Source organism: Penicillium angulare, assembly GCF_028827245.1.
Source record: "Penicillium angulare strain IBT 27051 chromosome Unknown utg000004l_segment0_segment0, whole genome shotgun sequence".
NCBI classification, from domain to species: Eukaryota; Fungi; Ascomycota; class Eurotiomycetes; order Eurotiales; family Aspergillaceae; genus Penicillium; species Penicillium angulare.
In genome coordinates, this window is record NW_026623163.1 from 4887610 (window position 1) to 4915301 (window position 27692).

General features: G+C 47.1%; 8 protein-coding genes across 8 annotated transcripts; 3 read left to right on the top strand and 5 right to left on the bottom strand.

Annotated features, from left to right (window-relative positions):
* Positions 1-194: 194 nt before the first annotated feature.
* On the top strand, positions 195-2701 carry abr1 (multicopper oxidase abr1; the record flags this gene model as incomplete). Its single annotated transcript, XM_056921928.1, has 3 exons — positions 195-530; positions 583-2597; positions 2650-2701. 3 exons carry the CDS (start codon positions 195-197, stop codon positions 2699-2701), a joined length of 2403 nt encoding a protein of 800 aa, XP_056779965.1.
* A 2559-nt stretch (positions 2702-5260) lies between these two features.
* N7478_005715 (uncharacterized protein) lies at positions 5261-5743 on the top strand (the record flags this gene model as incomplete). The annotated part of the gene is made up of 1 exon (XM_056921929.1): positions 5261-5743. The coding sequence occupies one exon, from the start codon at positions 5261-5263 to the stop codon at positions 5741-5743; it is 483 nt and encodes a 160-aa protein (XP_056779966.1).
* Positions 5744-6111: 368 nt separating this feature from the next.
* On the bottom strand, positions 6112-7447 carry N7478_005716 (uncharacterized protein; the record flags this gene model as incomplete). Its single annotated transcript, XM_056921930.1, has 2 exons — positions 6112-7203; positions 7262-7447. 2 exons carry the CDS (start codon positions 7445-7447, stop codon positions 6112-6114), a joined length of 1278 nt encoding a protein of 425 aa, XP_056779967.1.
* A 3385-nt stretch (positions 7448-10832) lies between these two features.
* N7478_005717 (Phosphatidylglycerol/phosphatidylinositol transfer protein) lies at positions 10833-11479 on the bottom strand (the record flags this gene model as incomplete). The annotated part of the gene is made up of 3 exons (XM_056921931.1): positions 10833-10916; positions 10979-11189; positions 11271-11479. The coding sequence occupies 3 exons, from the start codon at positions 11477-11479 to the stop codon at positions 10833-10835; spliced, it is 504 nt and encodes a 167-aa protein (XP_056779968.1).
* A 1557-nt stretch (positions 11480-13036) lies between these two features.
* On the bottom strand, positions 13037-14900 carry N7478_005718 (SKIP/SNW domain-containing protein; the record flags this gene model as incomplete). The annotated part of the gene is made up of 3 exons (XM_056921932.1): positions 13037-13195; positions 13254-14687; positions 14754-14900. 3 exons carry the CDS (start codon positions 14898-14900, stop codon positions 13037-13039), a joined length of 1740 nt encoding a protein of 579 aa, XP_056779969.1.
* Positions 14901-15335: 435 nt separating this feature from the next.
* Positions 15336-17820, bottom strand: N7478_005719 (J domain-containing protein; the record flags this gene model as incomplete). Its single annotated transcript, XM_056921933.1, has 4 exons — positions 15336-15482; positions 15546-16853; positions 16910-17248; positions 17323-17820. 4 exons carry the CDS (start codon positions 17818-17820, stop codon positions 15336-15338), a joined length of 2292 nt encoding a protein of 763 aa, XP_056779970.1.
* Positions 17821-18703: 883 nt separating this feature from the next.
* Positions 18704-20056, top strand: N7478_005720 (uncharacterized protein; the record flags this gene model as incomplete). The annotated part of the gene is made up of 1 exon (XM_056921934.1): positions 18704-20056. One exon carries the CDS (start codon positions 18704-18706, stop codon positions 20054-20056), a length of 1353 nt encoding a protein of 450 aa, XP_056779971.1.
* A 417-nt stretch (positions 20057-20473) lies between these two features.
* N7478_005721 (Zn(II)2Cys6 transcription factor) lies at positions 20474-23451 on the bottom strand (the record flags this gene model as incomplete). The annotated part of the gene is made up of 2 exons (XM_056921935.1): positions 20474-22433; positions 22508-23451. The coding sequence occupies 2 exons, from the start codon at positions 23449-23451 to the stop codon at positions 20474-20476; spliced, it is 2904 nt and encodes a 967-aa protein (XP_056779972.1).
* Between the last annotated feature and the right edge of the window lie 4241 nt (positions 23452-27692).

Below are 27692 nucleotides of genomic sequence, written 5' to 3' on the forward strand. Positions count from 1 at the left end.
CTGCTTGATGGAACTTTTGATCAACAACCCAGCCGACGCGACCAGGCCCTTTTCTTTCTTTTTTTGTTCGACACCTTCGTTTTAATCGTTAATTCTTATTCGGCCTTCCGCGTATCCATCGACTTGCTTCCTTGATCAGAGGATTTAGGTATCCCTCTGACAGCAATTCGATAGTCATTCGTTCATCGACTGCGATGGCTAAATTAAATTTGCTTCTTCTCGCCGGTTGGGCGGCGAAGCTAGCGGCGGCAAAGGACGTTTACCTTGACTGGAATATCACTTGGGTCAATGCTTCTCCAGATGGATTTGAGAGGCCAGTGATTGGTATTAATGGCCAATGGCCATGTCCTCAGGTTGATGTCGACGTTGGCGATCGTCTTATCGTAGACGTGTACAATGGCCTGGGGAACCAGTCTACCGGAATCCACTGGCATGGGATCCGTCAGTTTGGTACTGGTTCTATGGATGGCGCATCTTCGACTACTCAATGCCCACTTCCTCCGGGTGAGCACATGCAGTATAGCTTCGATGTTAGTTGATTCACTGCAATTTATAGTCTAAAGGTTAACAATCTATGTCTAGGTCAATCAAACTGGAACCTACTGGTACCACTCGCACACCATGGGACAGTATCCCGACGGTCTCCGTGGTCCCCTGATTGTCCATGATCCCAGCCCACCATTCCAATACGACGAGGAAATCACGATCACTTTGAGTGATTGGTATCATGGCCAAATGGTAGATCTGCTACAGCAGTACCAGTCCCAGCAGAACGAAGCGGCTTTCATGGGCAATGAGCCCATCCCCGACTCGGCCTTGATCAACGATTCTACCAATACCAAGATAAAAATACTACCAAACAAGACTTATCTTGTTCACGTGGTGTGTCTTGCCAACTGGCCCGGTCACGCCTGGGTTCTCGATGGCCATGAAATGACTGTCGTTGAAGTCGATGGTGTTTACACCGAGCCATACCCCGTTGGTGATAAGATGCTACGTGTTGCTCCCGGACAGCGTACCAGTGTTCTATTCCGCAGCAAGCCTGATACAAGCAAGAATTTCGCTATCTGGGATACTATGGATATCAACATGATGTTCATCTACGAGAACCGTGCTATCCCCGCAAACTATAACCCCAATGCGACTGCCTACCTCGTGTACGACGAGTCGAAGCCTTTGCCAGCACCTCCTTCCTTCAATGAGTTGATCTTCGTGGACGATGTTGAGTTTGTGCCTGCTGATCGCCAGCCTCTGCTCCAGCCTGTGAACCACCAGATTATCCTTGACACTGACCATGCTGTGATTGACGGACGCAGTCGTTTCACCATCAACAATAAGACTTATATCCCTCAGGAGGTTCCAACCCTTTACACAGCCAATACTGTCGGCTCCGAACTTGCTTCAAACCCTGAAGTGTATGGGGATGTCAACCCTATTATTGTGAAGCATGGTGAGGTTGTTGAACTTGTTATCAACAACCATCACAACAACCTGCATCCATGGCATTTGCACGGTCATCAGTTCCAGGTCCTTCAACGCTCTGCTGTTGATGGTGGATACTTCAATGGCCAGTACTTCAAGAATAATTCTCAGACACCCGTTCGCCGTGATACGATCATGGTCCAAAACCACGGCCACACTGTCTTGCGCTTCCGTGCCGATAACCCTGGCGTGTGGCTGCTTCACTGTCACATTGAATGGCACGTAGAGGCCGGTCTGACTGCAACCATTATTGAGGCTCCCGAAACCTTCCCCCAGTCTGTTAACCCCCCACCGCAAAGTCATTATGGCGCTTGCAACGCTTACGGGTCACCCAAATCTGGAAACGCCGCTGGCCATAAGGGCCTGGATTTAAATGGCGCAAACACCCAGATCGGCGATGATCATGGTGCCATGTACCCACCACCAGGTGAAGCTGCAGCTCCTGCTCCTCAGCCAGAGACATCCGCGCCTTCTGCTCCTGCTCCCGCCCAGCAATCTCCGCCGCCCGTAGCAGCACCAGCACCAGCACCAGAGCCTACTCAGCCTGAATCCCCTCCAGCGCCCCCTGTTCAGCCTGCCCCCAAGCCCACTCATACCCACAGGCCACCACCCTGGCAGCCAGCCCCTCAAGTACCTCCTGCTGAAGCCCCTGCTCCTGCTCCCCAAGCTCCGGCTCCTCAGGCTCCGGCTCCTCAGGCTCCGGCTCCTCAGGCCCCAGCCCCAGCGCAGCCTGCACCTCAAGTCGTTCCTGAGTACTCCGAGCCCGAGCCTGTTGAGGTGGTCCCCACTTACCCTCCTCCTCATGACGAGCCTGTCTATGCTCATTCACACGACTCCAAGGGACCATGGCCCCAGCCCCACGTTGACCAGAACCATGCCCAGATTGGAAATGGCCACGACGGTCGACCCCCAACCTATGGCCACACAGAAGACACCAAGGGCCCATGGCCAAATCCACACAACGACGTGTCTCAAGCTCAGGTTCCCGATGGTCCTGATGGAAAGCCCATCGTTGCTCACACGGATGACACCAAGGGACTTTGGCCTCACCCTCACAACAACAACGAATATGTCAAGGAGGGCGGCCACACTATTCACCCTGCTCCAGACTCTGGGTAAGTTCCATTTCTACCCTTTTACCTGGCTCTCTTACTGACCGTCAACTAGTCCCAATGATCTTCCTGAAGGTTTCCAGTATTGGGGACAGTATACAGAGTAGATATTCAGCCACTTGTGCTGGAAGGCTTGTATATAAGCCGTGTCTTGTCTATGCCTGGTTGACATCTGTAGCTTTCAATTCTAATTCAGTCGATACACGTTTTTCTTTGGAGTTTTGCTTAGCTTATCCAAGAAAATTCCCTATATAATGACTTGAATTCATTGGTTCACAAATCTAGATCCTAGGACTGCCTCAAATATACGCGAAATGCGATTTCCTTGTCAAGTTGGGTCAACAGCCGACGCTGGCCCGTTCTAACTTTCATTCATGTTCCTACCGTCTCTGAACTCCCGGCCAATCTAAACCTTCAAAAACAAAATTAAGTTTCTCAGAAGCTCATTCTTCCCTATTGCAGCTTCAATCTCATCTAGCAACTCCAAAAGCTTTGCGTAAACATCAACGATAATACCGCGTGTATACTCTAAATTCCCGGCAGCTCGCATCTCAGACAGAATGTCCATCCAGATCTACCTCGAATATTGAAGACGCATCAGAGCACGTAATCTCTCTGATGATATGAATTTTGGAGGGATCCGTGTTCGTACGCACTTCTTAGATGCATTGTTGTCTAGTCGGAAAGTTACATTTCCAAAATGGTTGAAGCAGGTCAGGCAGCAAAAAATGGACAGGTCGTGGTCAACTTAATAAGTTAATAGCCGGATTATGAAAGTTTGACCTGGGTCATGTGGATCCCAGAGTGCAGATCTCGTGAATCAAATCCACTACGTTGCCGATGGTAAGAGGAAATCTCAGAGTAGGTCGGTTTCAGTGGCTGCATGTAAGCGCCTCCTGAGACTGAAACGAGAAGGCGGGTGCTTGAGGTCCCCCGTCGACTATGGTCCTGATCCAGGGTTCCAATGAACGCTTTTTTAGACCTCTTGAACCACTAGATTCACCATATCCCTATATCCAAGGTTCACTCGGGGTTTCACTAATCGCTTTCTTTCACTCTGCTCATGCCAAGGGATGCATTTCAAGTGAGAGCGCTTACTATAGTACAGTCACGCCAATCAACTACATCCAAAGATATCGCCATTGATTTCCTATCAGATATATTTGTAATCTTGGATCGGAAATTCTCTATATATTTTCCAATTGCTTTCCTCCCAAGCCCTTTATTTTATTTGTCTATCCTGATTCTTCTTGACCAATTCGACGATCAGCTATCATTCGGTATCCACCTGGGGCCATTACTTCTGAGTCATATTCACCAGACGTGGTAGTCTACTGCAATATGAACAATCAATCTCTTCTAGAGTATCTCTCGATTTCCCTCCCGGCAATTCCAATTCAAGGTACTGCCCCATCGCGGAATACGACGAATCCCCGCTATGGCGCGGAAGACATCACCCAAGTTCAACTATATAACGATCATTCAACGATATGGCGGCATTTCGAACTCAAAACAGATCGCATCCGATCCCTTTGGGTCCCCTCCTGCGGCCATTAGGAATGAACCTCATTTTCATCTTCGATTTGCCGAGCTGCTTCACTGCGCGCCGGGTTCGAGGAGCTCGCACCCCAGCTTCAGCAACTAAGCCTTGTGCCGATCAATTGTGACGGTGGAGGCTCAGCAGCGTACGTCGACCAGTCTCGACCAGACACTGCCTTCGTCACTTTCGGGGGCACCTACGCCGACAACACGAACCCTCAGGACTTCAACGCGGCGAAGCAACATTTCGCAATGGTCGACTGGATTGCTTTATATCAATAACCTTGACATTTTGTGTATCCCGTATCCCAACAAGCAACTCATGAACAAAGCAGAAACAGATCATGTTGATTTGCTATAATGATACAGATGTCGAACCCGATACAAGCGTTTACAAAGATCTGACTTATATCGAGCTACTAGTAGAAAGGGGACAAGCGCTCTTGAAAATCCTTCGTCTCAAGGACGAAAGTAATCACTGACTGAAATCAGCCTCGTCGGGTTTCTTTCCTTTTGCATTTTTGCTATTTTATTTTGTTTTATTATTTACCAATTTTTTAATATTGATGACCTTACCAATCTGCGCAGAGGTTCCAAGATGCACATCCACAGGGGCTAAATCGCCCCATCTTTTGCTACCTGACGGGTCTTGAGATGCTTCCTGGCCTCGGTTCTAAACAGAATTGGTGGGTGATTTTAGTACTTCGATGAATGCCAAATTTAAGGCTTGGGCTTTCTTTGACGATGATTGTCGCCCAGTTTTACCCCGGCTCAGTCACCTTGCCCGAGACATGCGACCGACCAGAACTTGGATACACCGCATGTTAAAGACTGCATAATGAAAAACAAATTATCGATTATGAAATGTGGCAGCCTAGCGCAGCTCCAGGTGCGAAGTTACGAGGCTTCGCGAGGGTTGGTGCCCCGATGCAGACCCCGCTTTATCGCCCCATACTAGTGAGGCTAGTGAGGCTCTACCAGCAACCGGGCGCTGGTGCCTTTTACATAAATAAAGACACTCTGCTCCTTGTGGCAGGAAGACATAACCTTTTCTCACCTATAAATAAGATACACAAGCTTATTGCGAAAACCTTGACTACAAGTGCTCCTTCCAAGACCTCATCACCATGTCTTATTCTGAGGGATTTTTCATCCTGGGACTCCAAATCCTTGCAGTCGTCTGTCTTCTCTACTTTGTGGCATGGGTATCTATCGAGCCTCACCCAAGTCCCACAAAACATACAGCGATCGCCTTGTCCCTCGGTGTTATTACCCCTCTCCTGATCATGACCGTGTTCAAAATTTGCCTCACAAGCTTCTACTCCACGAGTGAATATCTCTCTGAAATCTCTAGATTTATCACGGAAGCCCTTGTCCCGCTTTTCCGACAGCTATCTGTGTTTTCGCTTTTCATGTTTGCAGGAGCTGCTGCGTTCCAGAGATTTGGACCAAACCTATTCAGTCGTCAGGCGACAAAGAAGGGAGAGAATCCTGAAGATGGAAATGGGGCTTACAAAGGTTTGAATGAGAAAGAGCGTACGGAAGTCAAGATTGAGATCTTGGAAGAGATGCTGCAGGCTCAACGTGAGAAGCTCAAGAAGTTTGAGTAAAGATCCAGGCAGCAGAAGGTTATCAAGAAGAGCTGTGATAGGTGGTTTCAGTGGAGTTGTTATCGTTGCTCCCGGATGAGTTCATCTAGAGAATGAACACTAGAAGCAATCCGAGATTGAATGAAATGAGTCTTGCCGCATTATACTGTCGGGAAAATCATATAGCATGGAATATTACTATCAACAAAGAATTTCGACAGATTCAGTTTACGTGTGTATAATCTATTCTATCAAATATCTGGATAGATGATATGTCAATGTGAAATACTCTTATCAATCACTGGCTTGTTCCGAAACACAAATTTATATTGCTTGGCTGTGCTCTATGATGTACTAGTATATACTCTCGTGGTATGTGCTGGCCAAATCTAGTTGCTGTCATCGTCCGAGTCGTCATCATCGTCGTCATCATCATCAGGGCGCCAACCTTCGTCGACATCGCCATCGTGGAAGAGTGCCTCCCGCCCAAGATCTCCTAAGAAGACTTGCGTCGCATTATGATCCGCATCTTCAACGACAACGAGTCGTACATGGCTGTTTCCACCCACTTCGTCACTCCAATCAGGAAGATCATCGAACGAACCAGGGAACCCGTCCAGGTTCTCATTCGTGCGTGCAAGAGTGTTGATGTACCGGAACCAAACCAAGTTGCGAGTACGTCGGTTAATGCCTCCTTGTAATCTCGCCATGCAACTAGTATCACCACCTCTGCCAGTGTCCTGAAGTCCCACGATCGATATAACATCTCGCTTGAGGTACTGGGTGAAATATTCCTTTGACGTCAGGCCCTGTTTAGTGCCGGGGAACTTGTCGAAACCATATCTCCAGACATTGTAGTTGGAGCAGGAGTTCGTTGAGGCATCGGGGTCTGACATAGTAGGCCGGTCTTCGGTGAAGTACATACACGAAGATGGGTCACCGTGGATGTATCGAACATGGACATTGTCAGGGGGGTTGCTAGCGAGAACTGAGTACCGTTGGGCAAGCTGACCACCGCCACCATGACCGACAACAGTGACGTTCTTCAGACTCGGATATTTGTCCTTGTTCGAGTGGAGCCTGACGAGACCGTCTATGACATCGAATGTGGTAAGGGTTGTGTTTTTAGGATGATTAGCTTGGGCACCTGGCTCCCAGGCGTTCAAATCTTCCCACCCAAGCTGGTTTTTATTGTACTGGCCAGAGTTGTATTTTGTCGAGAAGAATTGCGGGGCTAGCACTCCCATTTTGCGATCGGTACCGGGGAAGTTATCTTCTTTGGCGTATTTGATGGCGTCGTGGAAGGTCTTCCAGTACGTGTTTCCATTTCTTAGCTTCCCATGAAGGACAATGTAGAGATGCTCGATTGTGCTGTTGTCTATGTCCTTTGAGATGAAGCCTGCGACTTCCTCGGTGCCATTCTCATTAACGGGGAATGACGTGAACACAGAACCATCAGGTACTTCGATGTCGCCATGGGCCTGTCAGTCAACTAGTTAGCTGGTGCCGTACGATAGTAGTCAATGATATCTAAATTACCTCTCCTTCCTCGCTTTCATCTCCATCTATCATAGCTGCTTGCTCTCCAGAGTAAATGTCCCTGTTGTCCGTCACCTGGACTTCTCCATATTCAGCCGCATTGTACGAGAATGCAAAACAGTAAGGGGCTAGGACTGCCAAGATGGTCGCCCATAGGAGCGCCCTAGATGATAGGGCGGTGGCCATATTTTAATTCAATAAGATCTTCTACCCAGGCTTCCAGAGACATTAGCTGCTGCAAACATAAGACAGATAGGGAGGTTGTTTGTGTAGTATTGACAATTTCTTACCTTGTAGATTTTGCTGGATGCTATCGATAATTTTCAGGTTGAATCAAGGGATGAAAGGAGTAACATGCTGGTATATAAGGTACCGATAGTTAGGTTTGAGAACCTGGATGGAAGAGTAGGGTGGGTCCACGACGATCGCTGATCTTCCCTGCTCCGAAACCACCGCGGTCGAGAGCTTAACCAGCCAGGGGAAATAACTGGAGTGTGATCTTCAAAGATTTGTCGATCAACGACAATCAGTAGTCCACAAAAATGCGGCAAGTACGTGCTCTTTACGCAGTGAACGTGATTTTGCATGGGTTTCCCATCATGCCATCTTCGGATATAATCAAATTGAGTTTTTCTTGGATATCGCGTGCATGTACTATGCATGTGCTGAAACGTTTGAGTGCCAAACCGGCCCGGTTAGAATAATTATTTAGCAATGTCCCGGTCCTGGAACTCATCTCCTTATTGGAGTGTTGTGATGCTCAATCCAGTGTTCTGCTACGTATAGGGCCGACTGTATTGTGGTGGATGGTAGCTCCATAGATTCTCATTGATTTTTATCTGATGAAAATATCGTCACAGGGTTGGGGTGTAGATCCCTGCAGGATTGAAGTGGGGTCTCTCCGTGCAACTATATGGAACGGCTCCATCCTTCCTCCAGGGCTATATTTTAGGTACTCTTGGCAGAGCGTTCTCCTTGGCTTCTTCCACGACGAAATGCAGATTGGAATATGGATGCCAAGGGAAAGTATCAGGTTTGTACCGGTACCGGTACGTCATCTACATAGAGGAGATATTTCAACTTGTTCAATGATATCATCCTTATCTCGTATAGGAGGTTGCTCAACACCTGTCTCTGTACGAAGTATACGAAGTCCAATTCTCTCTCCGTGTTCCTGGTCAGCGTGTTACTTTACCCGGTCAATTGGCACCATCCTACAAACACCGGTTCTGCCATGACAAACGTTCCTTTGTTTGAATGTAGAACATAAGAAGTCTTGGAGATGATCGTATTTATCGTCTAATGAATCATATGGACTTGGCAATTTTGCCGCTGTAACCGTGTTTGAGGTGGTTGTGGATACGAAATACATACGTGATTCTCAGGGGGTCAGGCTCGACTATTCGGAGTCGGGATTGCACGAAAACGAGAACGATTATCGGAGTCGCGGGTCGGGAACCCGTTTAATGTTGCCCGCGCATTCGGCCCCGGGCCCCACCTTGGTGGTTGCTTGACCTAGGCTTGACTGATGTGCAGCACGCTCGGCTGTGATTGGGACCCATGACGCGCAATCATTGACACTGTACATACAATAAGGCGAGGGATCATCGTGCGATTCAAGGTGAATCTCACACTTCTAAACGAGACATGTGTGTACCAGCACATTCACCCATTCTACCGGTCGCCCGAGACTCGGAGCCTAAAGGCTCTCACTCATACTTGCTCTTTAAACCAGGTAACCACGTCCGACTACTACTAGTGATCTTCAAAAGGCTCGGGCATCGGATATAGTATACTTTAGATAGCTCTCACACCCCTATGACATAGCTCGGGCTCAGGGGCAGTATTGGAAATGCTGGAACCACTTCACTCAATAAAACATTTTTCGACTTTTGCCACAACTGAGCTGGGTGAATAGCTAAAAAGAAAAAAAGAAAAAAGAATTCTAGTCGCATAAGCGCTGGAAGCCCGCCAATATGGGTGCATATGCAGGTAGGCAGGTAGTTGTCCATGGTACCAACAATAGTTCTAAATTCCCGAATGTTCATTGGAATTGTCTCAGTGATCAACAGCTCACTTCCGCTACTGGCGAAAGGTCGAAATATTGGAAACTGCATCATGATATGGTACCTCTCGAGCCTAAAATGCTGGCCCATTAATGACTAAACCGAAAAGTTGTTCCATGGGAAAGAGTTTTGGTTGCTGCTTTAGTAGTCTCATCCCAAGCCATTTAGTATAAGCCTGGAGGACTACTGGAATATAACACTAGTAACAACGAAGAATATTGCAATTAGATACTACATCCTTCCTACATTTTATCCGTTGATGTGCAAGACTTCACTGCTTTCTCGTTCGGCCAGACTAAATTAGAGTTCCGAGATTACAACAGATACGAAGAAATTGACTAATGATTGTTTAATGAAATTGTATTCATGATAAAATAAAAACTAGCAGCTCCAATTTCTCACATTCAAAGTGGGACTCCCAAAGTGAATGTAAGAAAAACCTTTCAGACCTCCTCGACACCCACCAGGACCAGCCGACCGAAGTCAGACGCCAAGACCAGGTAAAGATCATCACCACTCCCTAGACAAGAAACACAGACACTGTAAACAGTACGCGTGACCCATCGAGGCGGGAGTAAAAAGGCTTCACTTTAGGGCATCGAGGACATAGTAGTCATCAGCAAGGGTGGAGATTCTGTGGCTCTTTTAAAGAGCTTAGAAGAGGACGTCTACTCTAAAGTGATTCTTTGAACTGTAGGAGAAAAAAAGTCAGTAACCGTGAGACAGAAGAATGGTTTGGTTGTTCCCATTGTAGGGGGTGGGAGGCACATACGTAGAGTCGCTTGAAGAAAAGAAAATCTAAGGGGCGACGACTTCCCTTTATACCTTTCAAAGGGCACGCTAATTGGACCCACTTTAATTGCTAAGTACGCGAGAGAATTTTTCGTTTGCTTGGTTTGTTTGTCGAGAATTATTCTATTCTCTGATAGGTTTCTTGGCAAGTGTAGTGGGTCTTACTCCAAACATTGAAGGCTCCTAAGGCAGGACGTTATTGGTGAATAAATCAGCATCTATCTATTTGTACAACGATGTCAATGTCACATCAAATACAGCCTTGAGTAATTAACGCTGGGTCGAGTCGGCATTGTGGTATTAATAAATAATAGATATATGATATACCCTAATTATCGAGTCGCTGGCAATCATTACGCGCCTGCCCAAATCCAAACCCTGGAGTTAAGTCGCCCTGTTTAAAACACATGCAGCTTTAGAAAGCGCCTAATCCATATCCTCATTTTCTAACGTCTGTTCGCGAATGTATCCCCCCACCTACACTTTGGCAAAGCTTAATCTCCTCAATCTTCAAAATACGAGGAATGAGCAATCTCCTCAATCTTCAAAATACGAGGAATGAGCACTACTAGCTTTTGAGTTCATCTGCCCCCGGGGCGGAGCATAGGATTTGGCTTGTGTTGAGATTCACTTGCAAAAGGGAACAAAGGAAAAATCATCTCGTCATAATTCGCCCTCGATGAACAAAACATGTATTGGAGAGCATGGAAAGCCTATAGCTTGATATTAGACAAAGTGAGACAAGCAATTTCAACCGCATCTTCTGTGTAGAACTTTGCCGATAGCTGGTATGTACCCTAAGCAAGAAGTTAGCATTAAATGAAGACTATCAAAATGAATACAAGGGACCATATCATACAGAGGGGACATCCTTCAGGTCTATCTTGGTCTCGAGGTCCACCTCTTTCTCCAAAGGACACTTCAAATTGACTTTTTTGACCTCCTGACAGATATCAAAAGTCTTTGAAAGAATATCCGTATGGCCGGCGCTAACTTTGACCTTAACACATGCACCATTTCTTAAAGGCTTGAGGAATTTTATGCTGGCTTTGATAGTAGTATTTTGACCACTGTAGGTGTAAGTTGATTAATGAAACATTAGGTATCTTCTTTCGCCAGTTGAGATAGCAACTGTGTAGGAAAAAACATACGCTTTGGGAGGATATGGTATCAAATCTAGTTTATCAATCTTGAAAGCATAGGAGGAAGGATCCTCACAGAACTGAAAGGGGTTCTGGCCGGGCACTGGGGAACCGTTCGCGCGAGTGATAATAGACGGGTTGGTATGTGGCAGGTCGAAGGAGGTTGCGAACGAGGTCGCTGACACGAAAAGCAGAATAATGAATGATAACAGCCTCATGATGGAGATTCTGGTATAGGCACGGATGTGTTTGATATGTTTGATATAATATCAATGTGATATACAATGCGGTGAATAGAAATGTCCACTATTTTAGTTCAGTATTTATGTCTAGGTAGACTAGTAACGCCAACTTGAAGGATGAAGACGAAGGGATATCCTTGCTTGATACCTTGTAATCACAATTTGATCACCTCTGGTAACGAGAAGCTCAAATTTCGGAGTCCGATAATTTTCAGCTACAAGGTCTCTCAAAAGCTAAAATTAAATCTCTATCAAGGGTGGATCTTGGAGCAGAGAGAATGCTGACCGCATATGATCTCAGTAAAACCGAGGCGGTCTATTAGTACTTCAGGACTAGTTTCCTGACGGAACCAGATGTGCATTAGGTAGGCACTGAGTGTTGTCGATCCATAGGCCTGGTATACACAGAGCCTGGTCAATGATTTTCTCTATATTCCAACCCTTAACGTTTACTTATGACCTGTCCACCGAGATTATTTGGCAATATGGAGTTGACTGCTAGTTGACTGTGAGCAATACGGGGGATTGTCCCGGGATTTACCTTGCAAGCCAGGGTGAATTATATGGCACAGTTAATAAGATGTGTCAAGGGAACAGGGAAGATAAAGGAAGCCTGCTTCATATGGGGACATGTATGCGAGGAGAAAAGTGCAAGCTGAGAACAGGCAAAAGTCAATTATTCTAATTCAAACTTTGAGTTTGAAGAACTCCCGGCAAGACTTTGAATCAGGATTTCAGCGGGGCTTAATCCCATGCCAGTAAAGTAGAATTCCATGATCCCTGTCCAGCTAAGTTGATATTCTTGTGAACCACCACGGCTATAAGGGGGAACATGGTAAACGAAAGTTGATTTCAAAGGCCAATATTTGGAGCGATTATTGAACCAAAAACGAGAAGTGGTGGCTTGAAGCAAATGATTATGATTGTTGACAGGAAAGAGATTTTCGGAATTGGTGGAAGATTTCTAAGTGGACGGAGTACGAAGCCTTAAACGGTTGCACGACATTTCCGACAGAACGACGGCAATTGACCTGAGCAGCCACAACCTCAAAAGTGCGATCTTGCTCTGGGTTGATAATGGTTTGTGATTGTGTGGTTGTTTTTTTTTGGCATTGCATTGCTCTTCCGAAGGACAAGAAGGGGTAAATATGCCCTGACGACATGGAGATGAGACACTAGGACAAATCTCAAAATAATGTATCAATTAGTGGTTGTTATAGTTTTCTACGTTTAACTCACTGCGTACATCCGACTGGTAACAAAGATCCGTCATATTGGGTAATGTTATTCAGTAAAAAGATATTCAAGCCAGGTCTATCGATGAAAGTTCCCTTCATGAGGGCCTTCGACGAGATCGGTCTGATAGGTTGACTTTTTGAGATCAAATAAAATGGTGAAGACCGCATCGCCGAACGCCCGTAATGCACAAAAACTGCCTTCGCCTTGTCCACGCTCCCGCAGGACCCACATATATAAAACAGAAAAAGAGGTCGTGTAATGCACAATAGTAAACCCGGCTAATGGTTTTATTTTCTAATCGTCATCAACTCGGGCGCGCTTGGATCCGCGGTCGTCCGTTTCGGCTTCTTGAATACCATAGCGTTTTTGGCCTGTCGTCACATCGGCAATCATGCTGTCAATACCAAACGGATCCGCAGTATCCTTCTCAAACTGGACAGGACCTTGGCGCTCCTGTAAAACGTAAATTATTAGCTATAAACCTTTCATGGAACCTCATTTTAAAGCTCACCTCGGCATCAGCGGCACCACGGAAACCCTCCTTGGCCCGTCCCAGAACCTCGAATCGGTTCGTCTTTTGAATCTTGCTCATCTCGCCCTCGCCAGCCTCCTCCTCGTCCGCATCAGCTTGAGCTCGAGGACGGTAGATACTGTTGATGGCGTCCTGCGCGGCGAACAGTGGCTTGTCATAGGGGTTATCCTCGTTGAACCCAGAGTTCATACCACTGGTTTGGTTAAACAGACGAGAATCCCACATAGCTTCAGAGCTTTGAGTTGGCTTGGCCAATCCAAGAGCCACCTTTTCAGAAATATCACGATTCTGCTCGCGTGCCATCGCCTGAATTCGACGCTCTGTACCCATACGAGACTGGCGAAGTTGACGTTCATTTTCCTGTCGGCGTTCACGACGCTCACGCTCACGCTCCCGAGCTGCATCTCCTTCCTCACTTGGGGTACCAGACCTCGAGGAGTAGGGAGAGACACTGCGGCTGGCGCTGCGAGATCGGGAACGAGTTCGGGAGTCAGCACGTCGGCTGGGACCAGCGCGGTCCTCGCGAGCTTTCTGTGCCAATTGCCGGAGATGTTCTTCTTTCTGAGCTTTCTCCTTTTCTGCTAACTTCTGTTGCATTTGAGCACGAAGCTGCACTTCCTCACGAGCGTGTCGATCAGCTGTGAAGAGAGCCTCAGCAAACTGGGCGAACTTGTCATTAATCGACACATCTTGCAAACCACGGCCATCTGCAGCCAGACGCTTGTCCAGCGGAACGGTATAACCCTTCGGATTCTTCCAGTTCGACACAGGTGGAGGGATTTTCCAAGCTTCTTGGTCTTCGGCGGTAAGCTTTCTGGGAGGCGAGTGCATAACGGGGGGAGGAGGTGACGGAGGTCCGCGGGGAATCTTCTTGTGCTTGAACTTAGGAGGCTCCATGGGATCCTGTTGGCGCTCAACAATCTTCATAATTCGGTCATTCTTATTATTATTGTCACCCATCTGATTCGCGGGTGTGTATCGAACGAATGTCGGCTCGGCCCTGCTTCCGCCCTTGACGTTCTTCGGCTTTTGTGCGGACACAGCTCCATCTACCAAAGTTGCCAAAGCATTCTTAGTCTTCTCCGTCTGTGCCTGAACTTCTTCTTCGGAGGGTCGGTCCAGGGAAATTTCTCCCATATCGACCCGCTGTCGCAGCGGGATTAAATCTTTGAATGAGGCATGAACGATTTTATTGTCGGCGTGTCCGCGGCGGGCGATCGCATCGTATTTAACCTTGCCCTCGGCATCGACTTGTACTGCAAGTGCATTGGATGTCGAAGATGTTCCCTTTCGGCCCATATCGAGGGGGTATTGGGCGACTAGAATCTCGGGAAACGCGCCGCCGTCGCCAAAATCTTCGGGCGCTCGTGGTCGCCATCCTGCACGGTTTCCATAGGGCGGTGGGCCAGTTCTCTGTGAAGGAGACAATTAATGTGAGCTTTCATCAGTGGAACAAAACGTAGAAGGAGAAATATATACCCGTAAAACTACTTGAGTCTCGTCAAGCTGGTCGGCAGCCACCACACGCGGTCCACGGGGTTGCGCATGCTGGGGGAGCTCTTCCTCCTCACCAGAGTATTTAGGCTTCGGAAGGGACTTAAAAAGTCCTGACGCAAGAGAAGCCATGGTGAGAATTGAAAGCGAAGTAAATGCTGGCAAGTCGGGTGGTTGGCTGAGTGTGGTGAAGATCTCGAGATGATGCGCTTGGCTTTTGCGGAACTGCATAAGAGGTGCGCTAAGCCTACCGTACATGAGGTTTAAGGTATACGCTCGGACCCACCACATCAAGGCTCTTTATAGCTCTTCCATGAACATAAAAAAAACTTGATTTGGATGAAAGCTATGGAACTACGGGTTCAAAATGAAAGTGCATCACTTTGTACTATTTTTGAATTTTTATATATATGGGTTGCCTTGGCTTGCAACCTATTGGCATGAAGTATAACAGAAGCAAAGAATGCTGTGTGGCGAGTTTCCTTGAAAACGCAAAGATGCAATAAAAGTACATGGACAGATGATTTCAAACGTTGAGAGTATTTACCTGGTGCGTAAAGAATACACTCAGGAAGCGAGATGTGTACGCATAGGGCAAGCAAAGCCCTCCTTATCCCCAACATCGACAAAATGTTCGCGGCCTTGGAACGTGTACCAAACCCTCAGTCGTTTGGGCAGAAGAGGCGCGGGGTCATGGAATCCGATAATTTTGAACTGGAATATACATATTAGAATCCTCATACAAAATGAGATGAGAGTGTAATAAATCAAACTTACTTTGACCGTATTTTCAGGGATTACCAGCTGAGCTCGATCAACCAATGCGGCCACCGGAATGGTCACGTCAATAAGACGAGCATCTGGGAACTTGGACTGTAGTTTCTTGCTCATGGAAGGAACATATCCATATTCAGCCTTTGTGATAACCAGACCTTCTTGTGCCTCTTCTCTGTCCTGCCGCCTTTGAACTTGATCAGCCATGAGCTCAATGGCTTGGAGACTCTCCGCCCGTTTCTTGGGAATAAGCTTCTTCAGTTCTTTGTGGCGATTAGCCGCAGCTTGTCGTCGTTTCTTTCGGTCGCGGGGTCGTATATAACCAAACTCGATTGCACAATATGCCAACCAGGGGATAACAGTAGCCAACATTGCGGCGTCATGATTGGCCTCGTTCGCAGGGCAAAGGATAATCGGTATTTTGATGTTCTGACCTAGTCGATTCCATGAGACAGTCATATGTACTCCACTATGTGCAAGGCCGACACCCAGTCCTACTTTGGTATATTCACCAACTCGCCTAGTTCCCTGGACTGTCCAGCCAATTTGGAGATCAGGAGTAACAGAGGTCATGACTTCGAGTCGCACAGCGCGGGCTTCACCCATCTTCTGCATAGGAAAGTAGCCTTCGCCACTCCACTCGGACTTGACGGGGTCGTCTGATGCCTTGCCAGAAAACAAGTTGCGTCCGTATTTCAGGACAAGACTGCCCCCATGGGGAGAAACGGCCAGTTGGGTTGTCCATGACTCTGCAGCACGATCAATGGCCTTCTGTTTTTGGAGAAGTTCTTGCAGCTCCTCATCCTCTTCCTCGTCCTCATCAACGCTGACCATTTTCCCAGCATTTTTAGGCAGCGAGACGAGACCGATAAGAAAACTCCCAGGGTCAAACTCCGAGGCATACATGGTATCAGCGCCCATTCCAAGAGACGTGAAACGGTCGCGTAGGAATTCCGGCCACTGCCATGCGCCACTCGACCAGGAGCACACGGCTATCTTTCTTGAAGCGATTTCTTTTGATGTTTGAATTTCAAAGGAAGGAGGGGCTTCGAATAGTGAGTGTTTGATAGTGCCACTAGCAGTCACTGAGATGGGCTTGACACCAGAAATCGGCTGTAAGGAACGAGCAATTGTCGTTTTGAGTGCTCTTTCCGGAAGAAGAATACCCTCCATGAATACTCTTGAATCAAGCAGGAATGATAACGGGCGCCGACTCCAGATTCCTTTGGTGCCTGCCAGTGCCCTGAAATTAGGGATAATTGTGGCACCTAGGTTGATGTCTTTGGCAGCCAGAATACGTGGACCATCCACCTAAGTAACTGGATTAGCAGGAAGCAATAGGGCACATTCTTTGCTAGGAGACTAACCTGCACCTGCACCATTTCGTCGCTGTCTTCATATGTAACGTAGTAGGGTTGTTTTTGGCGAACGACACCACCATTAATTCCAGCAGTGAAACTGATTTCAACGGGGTCTTCCACCTCCTCTGGCTCGTTATTTGCTGAGGGCTGCTCTTGGCTCTGTTCATCCTTCTCATCCTCGTCGCTATCTTTTTTAGTCAGGAAGTCTGGCAGAGGCAATGGGGCTTTGAACTCGTATGTTGCACCAAAGGTGTTAATGCGTGCCGATGGCATTCCGATCATTACATCGTCGTCTTCGTCCACCGTGATTGTATCCTGCGCGTTGATACCTATAATAATGCTTCCCTTTCGAGTTCAAAAAGTTGTCAGAACGCGAATCAACTGGTCATGATGGTGTCTCATCAGTTCATAGTGCTCACCTTAGATGCCACTAAGCTTTCCACGGCCTTGCGTTCTCGTTTCTTCATCGTCTTCAGGAACCATTGCCGAAACTCCTCAGGTGCCATTGTTTTAACCCCGACATCTTGTTGCTGCGCTTCTCCTGCAAGCCCCATTGCACCGCGATGACCCCATTCTTGCCTAACTCCTTCCGCTCCGACTAGATCGTAGACTATGCGTTTTTTAGGGTCGATGAGGGTATCATATGCCTCCTGTATCCGGGTGAAGTGTTGTCTAGCGGTCTCGCGGAGATGCGGTGGTTGTTTATCCGGGTGAAAGCTGAGGGACAGGTTGCGATACGCCGAACGGATATCAGCCTCGGTCGGAGGTGGCTTCTGTGACAGTCCCAGCAAGGCGTAATAGTCGTCTTCTTCGGGGTACTCGTTTGCAATCATGCTGTAGTCTGCATCAAGTCCGTCGTCTTCCAACTCGACGCCGAAGCTCCGGGGAGCGGCGGGTTGGTCAGCAGGGAATGCCATCTCTGCTTGCTACCTTTTTACTTCCAATGAGAGGTGTTTCAGGTGTTGCGCAGCTCCATAGTATCCAGTTTATTCAAAAGGCAATGAGTGGTGCGATATGGGCAAGGTGAAGTCCCATCGGAGAAACTTTCCGATCTCCGCAGGCCCCGCAGAGCGAAGGGATGCATTAAGCCCCGAAAATACTAGGGAAAAAAAACAACGTATGACGTCCAGATAGCCCTTTTTTTACAAGAATTTATGGGTATTAGGGATATATATTCATTGTATATATCGACGAGATATGTCAATCAAAGGGGTTATAAAAAATACAGGAAGTGCACACGTAGAAAGGGAAAGGATATTGATGCCTGAGGCATCAAAGAACAACAAACAGCTGTCGCGATTGGGGGTATAGCACGAACACGGATCAAGATTTAACTTGGTATCAACTTGAATAATATGTCTATTAATGGGGTTTCAGCAATAGGTCTTCGATAAGGAGACATGATCAAGCATTCCCTAAGCTTACAGGCATTGGCTATGTTGGTAGCGTGCAGCGGCTCTGGGGAGGAGCCTGGCGGTGGGGAACATCGCGGAGCCCATAAGAGACACTACATATTCGTTTGTTTTCCCTACCGCTCTCTTTTCTGCGCCTTTATTTCTTTCGTTAATGAATTGATCACTATCGTTTTACTAAAGGACTGTTTTTAATCATATCTCTTTTATAATTCAACAGTGCCTATCTATATAGTTGCCTCGATAGTAGGGCCGCTCTGGCCTTCCGCACAGAGCCTCATTCCCGAGGTCATCACCCCTACTAGTTCCAGGCACCCATTGAAAATTCCCCGCAACATATAGGTACCACGCCGCACCCTAACCAAAACCTTAACATCAAAGAGCCATCATGGAACACTCTGTCAATCTCAGTCGCTTAGGTGCAAAACCACCAGTCTTCAGGATAAACCTCTCTCTCCCTCCAAAAGAACGATATGTCAGCATAGCAACATTATACCGCGACAGGATGCGATCCCTCCGAGGGATGTTTGATGACCTGGTCACATCACTATCTCCCAGAATCCCCGTCAACTACGTCCATAAAATTGCCTGGCTTTGTTTGCACAGACTCTATACAAGCGAAGAAACCCAGGAGCTGCGCGGAATCAGCCAGGCTACCGATATCGACATGTACCTTCTCATCTGCCTAAACACGGTTCTTGATCTACTCATGGGCTGCACAAGCGGCGGAGTGCGAGTTAAGTCTAAGTCATCAGAAACCAAAATGATGCATTTCCGTACTTTAGACTGGGGCATGGATCCACTGCGCGACCTGATTGTTCAGCTGGATTTCGTTCGAGATTCTGATTCGGAGAATGTCCTCGCGACAAGCGTCACTTATGTTGGTTTCGTGGGTGTCCTTACAGGCGTGAGGAAGGATTTGAGTGCCTCGCTCAATTTCAGGCCTGTTCACGATACCACAAGGAACTTCGCATTCTATGCCAATCACCTCTTTGTGCTTCTTGGTTTGCGGCAGTCTATCTCTTCACTGCTGCGACAATGCATCCTACTTCCCCCAACTCAAAATAACGAGCGATCAAAATTCTCGACGTTGGCCGATATTGTTGCCAATGTTCCTCATATGGCTACCACAGCGGCATATCTGATCTTCTCTAATGGGTCGACCACGGTGACAATGGAGAAAGATCATCGGACAGCGGTTGTGCGATCCTCTTCATCATTTATCGTCACGACGAATCACGATCAAGGATCTGATTCCATGTCACCTGAGGCTGTGGCTGATGCAAAAAGGCAGAATCATTTTGGTCTGACATTGGTCGCGTCAGATGGACAAGACATCACGGATATCATTGAAGATAGCAACGAGCGGCACGATTGTATACAAATGAGATGGAATCGAGAGGTTCGTGAACAGAATGAACTCGCGAACCCCGTGTCTATCACGAAAGAAAGCCTTTCTTTTGCTGAGCCACCAGGGTCGCGGACCTCTTTAAGATTGAGAAAAAGGCGAGAAGAAGAGGAAAGGTTAGAGGAGGCCAAAAGAAAACAAATCGTATCCTTGGATCTGGATGATGATTCGGACATTACTATAACAAAAAGTCAACTTGTGAATTGGCTCACAACTTTCCCGGTCTTGAACGAGACCACGCATTATGCCACCATCATGGATCCTTCTTTGGGTAAACTGGCTTGGGTAAGGCGCTATGATACAAGCGAATGGGATGACGATGACGAAAATTGATACCTCCAGAAAAGGGAGCACTATCTTTTAAATGTTATTTTAGTAGTCGTATTGATTTGATCTGACTTCATCAAGCCATATTCTATATACAAAGTGGCCAAGTCCTCGAGAGACCCATAGACCGAAAAGAAAGGAAATCTGCAAAAGGTGATATTGTAATACAAGACGAAAGCATATGCGATCATGTAGACCATGCTCAAGTTCGTTGTTACCAAACTCGACATGAAGCAAGCAGTCGTCAGAAATAGATACCATCACGTCGTAAATAAAAGGCATTCAGAATGAGACGCAAATGGAACAAATTTTCTTCTCTACAACGCTCGCCAAACAAATCACGCTGCCGCCCATTTTGAAAGATCGTCTTCGGAATCAAGAAAAATAGTATATGTAGAAGAAAACAAAATAGAAAGGACATGCTCAAGCATCCTTCAGCCAGATTATGTTGTGCTCGGTGATGGCTGTTTCATCGACTCGCATGGCATTGAGCAGCATCTCTTTTGGCATCGAGCCATAGAATAGGTCCTCATCTAGAGTACTGCGAGGATGAGAGGAATGTACATCCGTATGAGCTTTCGCTTCGAGAGAGGAGGCATTGACGACAAAGCCCACCTTATCCTGGATTCGAGCTCGGTCTTTCATAGAATCGATCATGAGGCTCAGCCTCCTGTGAATAGAACTTGCCAAACTTAAGGAGCTCTCCCAGTGACGTCCTAAAAGTTGAACAACGCTAAGAGCACCACTAATCAGAGGCACACAGTCTGGTAGCTCCGCTACCAAGCCGGCGGCACTGAGTACATCCACGGCAGATAGAACCACATAGCCTATAAAGGGACTGATAATTGCTGTGTTAGGTCCAGATATGTCGGTGTTTGATCTGGAGTGCATTGTATTCAAATATGGAATGATCGTCAAGGCAACCCTCAAGGATTCCACTGCGTGGTATCGGGCTCGGTGGATATATTGTACCAGTATGTCGGGCCTCAGACTTGAGTGTCGGGCATGTCTATAGAGCTTCATAAGGGTTGCGTGGTAGAAAATGTGGATTGATATCAATGTGTCCACCTGCTTTACTTGAGCGGCTCGTTCAAGATTAATTGCGGACATCTTCAAATCCTCGGGAAGGCATTTCATCCATTCTTCGGTGCGATGTGTTATGATTGAATGGAAATCTTCAGCGAGTCGAGCGTAGCCTTCTGATGGAGTATGTGCTAGGCGGAATACATTGAGAGAAACATCCCCCCAAATAGCCATAATCTGCACCAAGAAGGCCATCGGGCTGAGCGCAGATCGATTGTCTTCCCCAAGAGGTGATTGATTAAGGACAGGCTGGAAATATGGCGCCGTTGCGTATTGCTGTGCTTCATAGATGTCTTCGTGGCAAGGCAATCGTATTAATGCTGATTCTGACGAGATGAAAGTCGATGATGCGGAGAAGAAGCTGGAGACGCGGTCTGAAATAAACGCAACCCAGTATGTTCGTCGTCGACATTCGATTAATGCATGTGGATGCAAGCCATAGTCACAAATTTGACTTTGATCAACTATGACGCCTCCAGATTCCACGTTATAACGCAAGCCACTAACTGCTCGCCCAGCCGCCCCGATTGAGTCCCATGATCTAGCCAAAAATCCCGTGGCATAGTACAAAAGACTCATTATAAGATGGCTCTGAGCAAGTTGCAAAGAGAGCGCATGCTGGCTTTTAAAAATAGCAAAGCGTGCAACCTGAACATAGCGTTTCAATGCTCCGATTCTGTCAGGTCGATCTGAAAATATTGACCCCAAGGCCAACATTGCATATAATAACATCTTGTCTTCGGCAGACTTTGTGCGGCAGGACTTCAACCAAGCGACAAATCGACCGCGTGGGAAAATGTGATACAGTCCACCATTCACAGATGACATGTAAGACTCAATGTAGTGGACTGTCATTTCTGGGTCACTCTCGTATGGATCTGTACCCCAGAAAGCTGCCAGTGGATCGTCAGGATTAACATCGCCAACCTCTCCGAAAATATCTGAATATTCTGATCGGCCTGCGTTGGCATAATCACTCATCCTCGTAATACCTTCATCACCAGCCCCATATGCGCGGGGAGACTTGTACACGCGAGATCTGTATACTCGTTCTGCATCTGACATGGGATCATATGTGGGTTCGGTTACGGATGGAGTTTGGAGTGGACCCTCAGACAGCGGCGAATAGCCACTGGTACCAGGAAGAGAAGTGGCACTATTTGAGGCCCGAGGGATATTGTAGATCGAAGTTGAAGTTTCGGAGGTTTGAGGACCAGGGGAGAAATTCTCACTCGCATCATATCTGCTCGATGGCCCTGCTGAGTGAGATCCTCTCAGAGACGAACGACTTCCGCGAGGTCTTTGTGTATGTTAGTTCCAATTCCGAATTCGTGGCTTTCTGTTACTTAAATGGAAAATAAGACGAAAACTTACGCACTCTCAAACCTGCATTCACGCCCAGATTTCTGACACTGATCACATTTGGGTAGGTTCGGATGACATTTAATCTTCTTTTCTCGGCATGTGAGGCAAGCTTGTGCGAGACGTTTTCTTGGCTTCCCTGCCTTGGTGACTCCCCAATTCGCATTGACTGGAATTCCGTCAATTAATTTGGGGACATGTGCCCCATTTGCGTAGACGTAGCATATGCCTTCTCCCTCAATGTATCGTTCGTCAATAACATGCGGAAGCACAGATTGGCCCTTAGTTCGACCTGCACTCTCTGGAGATGATAAGTCTCCCACGCTAAGAGGCTGTTCGTGATATGACACACCATGATTGGGTAACTGGCTATGTTGGAAAGATGTTGAAGACGGGTCACTTCGAGTCATTGCATGTTTTACGTCTCGGGGGCTATGGAGAGCCACTTGTGACAGTGGAGGAAGGGTACCAGTCTGCGGTTGCGGGAAGGATTCTGACCGTCCTTTGGTTTTGTCGGAAGAAAAAATGGGGCTAATCGGAGAGACATGTGTAGGATCAAGCTGGCGAAATGGATATGTATATTCACGGTGGTCGGTACCGGGTGTGGTGGTTCCGAATGATTGATGGTAGGAAGGAGGAGAGGTCGGGCCAGTAACAGGAGTCAAGAGATGTCGTACAGAGGGGAGCTGCTCGGTCCTCTGCGGTTGCTTTTGAGGGGCAGACTCTATAGGTTTTGAGTCTTTGCTCTGCTCTGTATTCTCACTCTGAGCTCGTTGTCGTAAAAACGGATCTGTTCCGAATTGCGAGTTTGCTGGTGCGCGCGGGGGTGGTAGCTGGTACGGGGTTTCCCCAGATTCTGATCTATTAGCTGCGTGCTTTTTTGGGACCTCCCCAGGTAATAAATCATTGTTTGTGGGTAACGTACGACCAAAGGGACCAGAGGGGTATCCTGACATGACAGGCGTGTGCGTTGCGGAGTCGTGAGTCGAGGATGTAGGGCGTAATCATTCGAGTCAATTTGGAATAATTCTTGGATCTAGAGATATTTCCTCTCTCATAGAAAATACAACGCTTATCGAAACTGATGGTATAGGTCGATGCTGCTTGGTACTCTCGGTAATTTGATCAGTTCAAAAGCGGGAACTCGGAGTAAAACGGCTCAATACGATCTTTATAAGAGAAGGCTGGGTTAGCAAGGAGGCCCAGATAAATGTCCTGAAAGGCTCATGACATTATACTGACCAAGACGTTCCAACTTGGTCGAGCAACTGAGTTTGGGATGAGAAATCAATGGGGCACAATTTCAAGGCTGCGTTTAATTGGCGCAACGACGGCCTAGATCCCGATTTGTAGATCGAACTCTTTTTAATAGTGGCTAAAATAAACTCCAGTGCAAAAAAACCAAATTGATTGCCTGGTCCGTGGCCAAAAAGAAGTTGAATCCGTGGGTGTCGGAGTGCGGTGTCAACGCCGTTGCCTATAACGCCCGGAGACACTGAATCAAGTAGATGCCGAGGTGATTTAGAAGATCATTTCGCAATCGGTGTAAAGGATTATCATATTATGTGCATGTTCATGATACCAGGGTAGCTGCAGGATCCCGTTTGGTGGCATAGGCGTTACGGCGATGATTCGGCGAGGCCAACATCAATTAACCCCAAAGATCGCGGAAACCAGTCCGATCTATTGAGATAAGACGCCCCGCAACGATAGAAGCAAGCAGTATGACAGATTTTCTGCAGTAGACGTGTTGATGAGGTGAAAATGACGATCCCTCCAAATTAAAGCGTCGCAAACTAGTCAATAAAGGAGCCAACCTAAGCCGAACAGATCGACGGGACAGCGGGCTTCTTTTCGGAGATGACAACGGGATAGGTAAGAAGCTAGGTAAAGCTGTTCCGATGATTCTCCAAGACGCAATCCTCGATCCAGGCGCCGTTGGTGGCACACGGCTTGACTGCACTGGGAAATGTACCCTGGTAGTGTGCGTCGCTTGCCACTAGCCAGTGCAGGGTATAGGAATAATAAGACGCTAAAGTAGAGTCCTCCGCGACCAATTTATCACCCTAACGAAAAATCAACAGAAAGTGGGCTGCCCCGCGAGCTGCCAGCAAGTTTGCTCCGGTCGTTGCAATCTACTGTATGGTCGGATTCAACCCTTGGCAGTATTTTCCTCCCCCATACAAACAACAAGGCTGGACACGAATCCTTCCTTGGAAGAAAGGGGTCCAGGGTTCAGTAAGAAAGGAAAGAAGGTAAGAAGCCGAAAAATAAAAGTAAAGAAACAAAAATAAAAGAAGAGAAGGAACAGAGATCAGCCAAGATGAAGATGGATCAAAAAGGGAGGGAGGGGTTCAACCACGATGCTTCAGAAAAGGACCAAGCAAAGACCGTTTGTATCCTGGGTACTCCATGTATGATAATTACATAGGGTACCGCTCAAAAGTACTCCGGATACAAAGAACAAATTTTATGGATTTTAATTTAGCTACACCTCACGGACAACCATACGATCGACGAGAAGTGGACTCGATCTATACTGTTCTGGGTTGCCCCGTCTGCGCAGATAAAATTCTCGAAGGTTCAAATCGCCCCAAAAATATGGAAAAAATTGAATTTATCAATAAATTAAAAATTACCTAAACCATGCTCCAACAGATTAAGCCCATATTCCTACTATAATTCTGAACCACTGGACCCCTCGTTTGCTTTCAATCCTCTTATGGACTCAAGCCTGCAGGAGGCTCTCCTTGGTGAACGCCACACGGTCAACACCCGAGAGGATAGTAGTATTAGGATCGATATTTCAGGTATTTTATAGGACCATCGGAGAAAATGGCCATTCGTAAAAATAGACTGTAGAGGAGAAAATGAATTTAAAAAAAATAAAAAATTCATTGAGGTCATATCATATACACCACAGGATTCTAAGTGGATACCCCCCGACGCCGTTCCACTACGATTAAATATTCGGCATTTCGGTTCTTGTCTTTGACATCAGATCACCAATTATGAAGGCGTGCTGGCGTAATCCTAAACCGAATCCACCGGCAATTGAAACACACTGCCGTGGGAACCCACGCGGTGGAGAGAATCCAGGTATTGACTCTTTGCTTAAAAGACACTGGTCGCAAAGTGGAGAGAGGGAAGGATAAGAAAACCCAGCGGAATCCCCTTGGGTTCGTCCGGGCTACACCTACCAAGCTCCTCCACCTGTCCGCTGCATCCTTATATTAATTCACGAATCCCTCACAAGGATCAAGGATGTAAGCGTCCGGGATGAGACATTGAATCGAAATACCTCGGAATCTTCTGATCGTCTCCTTTCCATTCCTACATGGACTAAAATTCATGCGTACTATGTATTACCAAGTCATAAAGCCCAAAGAAAACAAAAACCGGAATTAAATCAAGTATTCCGTGACCAGTCTCATGTCCATGATACAGTACACCTCTACAGCCTTGTTCTACGGGGTAGCCTTGCACCCAATGAATGAGAAGGTTTTCGGGATTTGCTGGGCACGATCTCTCGTTCTCGTTTCTTGCTACACGTTAACTACACTTTGGTGTACCCCCACAACATAACGGAATAAACCGCACTTCCATCGCAAGCGCCAGAGCTCCTCAATCGGCTGAGGAGACGCTTTCCGCGGCTGTAGCTAGGAACTTAATGTTTCTCCGATTGTATACATAAGGATCTTGGCAATTCCCGAGACGTCTTATTCACAAGATCAAGGCCGCGAATATCCTTCTGGTGGGCCATGGTGATTTCGGCCGACGGTGGCGCGGGCGACTAGATGCCTAGTCAGGCAAATCCTCCTTGGATCCATTGTCGGGGCTGCAGGGCTTATCGCTCTTTTGGACAGCGCTCAGTGCGGTGCGAAGATCGCTGGATCGTGTGGTCGTGCAGGGTGGACCGTGTGGGCACCGATTCCCAAATTTTGCGCCGGACCCTCGCTTGATTTAGTTGGTTTGGTCGGAGATGTCTCCATAATTTTCGTCCTTTTCCGTAGAATTTTTCAACATAATTAATTATTCTATTAATTAAGAGTTGTTAAACCCGAATGCCTGACAAGTCAATGTTTCGGGACTTTATCCTCGGTTGAGTCGGTTAATGCTGATTGCTGTATATTGCGACGCGAATCCACTCCGTTGTGCATGCTCGGCGGAAGATACCTAGGCTGGCATGTGCAGATTTTGCACACTTTCCATGATTTTGATGTACAGTACGCGTTCATAAAATATGATCATCATGATAGTTCCAAGATTCCACTGTTCTATTGAATATATACCTGGTGCTATGGACTTGGTGCTGCAGACTAGTACAAGGAGGGAAGTTGCCATCCTGCAAAAAAACACGATGTATCAAATCTTACTGTTCGCGAAGGAATAACCATGCAGCTCTGTTGGAGTCGAGATCCAGCATCTTTCCTTCCCCCTGTCTACTTCGTACGGCCTAGACGATCAGTTCTCTCTCTTTGATTCCAGGAACCCTGGTCTTCCAAGCCTCCCTTGTATCCAATAGGCCCGCATGGACGACCTCAACCCCACCATGCACATTCCACTTGACTACTTACTCCAACGGCGATGCACTCCAGAGTTGACCACGTATTTGTCTCAAATGCATGGCGATCTGATCTGCACGCCGCCTTTCAGGATCGCCCTTTATTTGGTGCTCGCAAGTACCCCCTGCACTTCCTGTTTATGGTATCGCTCCAAAATTAAACGAGATTATTTTAGCCCCAAATCATAATTAAAAATTTTGCAAGCGAAATTTGAAGTTTAAAGTGATTACTAGGAAAACAAAGACTGTTCATGTTGTTTTCGGCTGTCGGGACTTGGAAATTCTGTCAGTTCCTCCAACCCGGCATTTAATAGAGTCTGTCCTTGTCCTATCTGGTATCTCCACCCGAAAAACCTCGCAAGCTCTCCCTCACCGCGGTTAGATTCTTGTCGCATCGTTGGCTCATATCTCCACAGGCCCATTTTTCCTCCGAAGCAATGCCGACTACGACCCTGAACTTTAACCCAAGATCTTCTCCATTTGAGCCAGCGAATTCGTTGTTGTGAGCAAATAAATGCTGAGACATTGTCTACGACACGAAAACCCACTTGAATTATCCTTTTGGCAGCGATCGGAACTTTTTTTAGGGGTTTTCTACTGTATCTAACCTGGTCAATCCCTGCTCTGTACTCC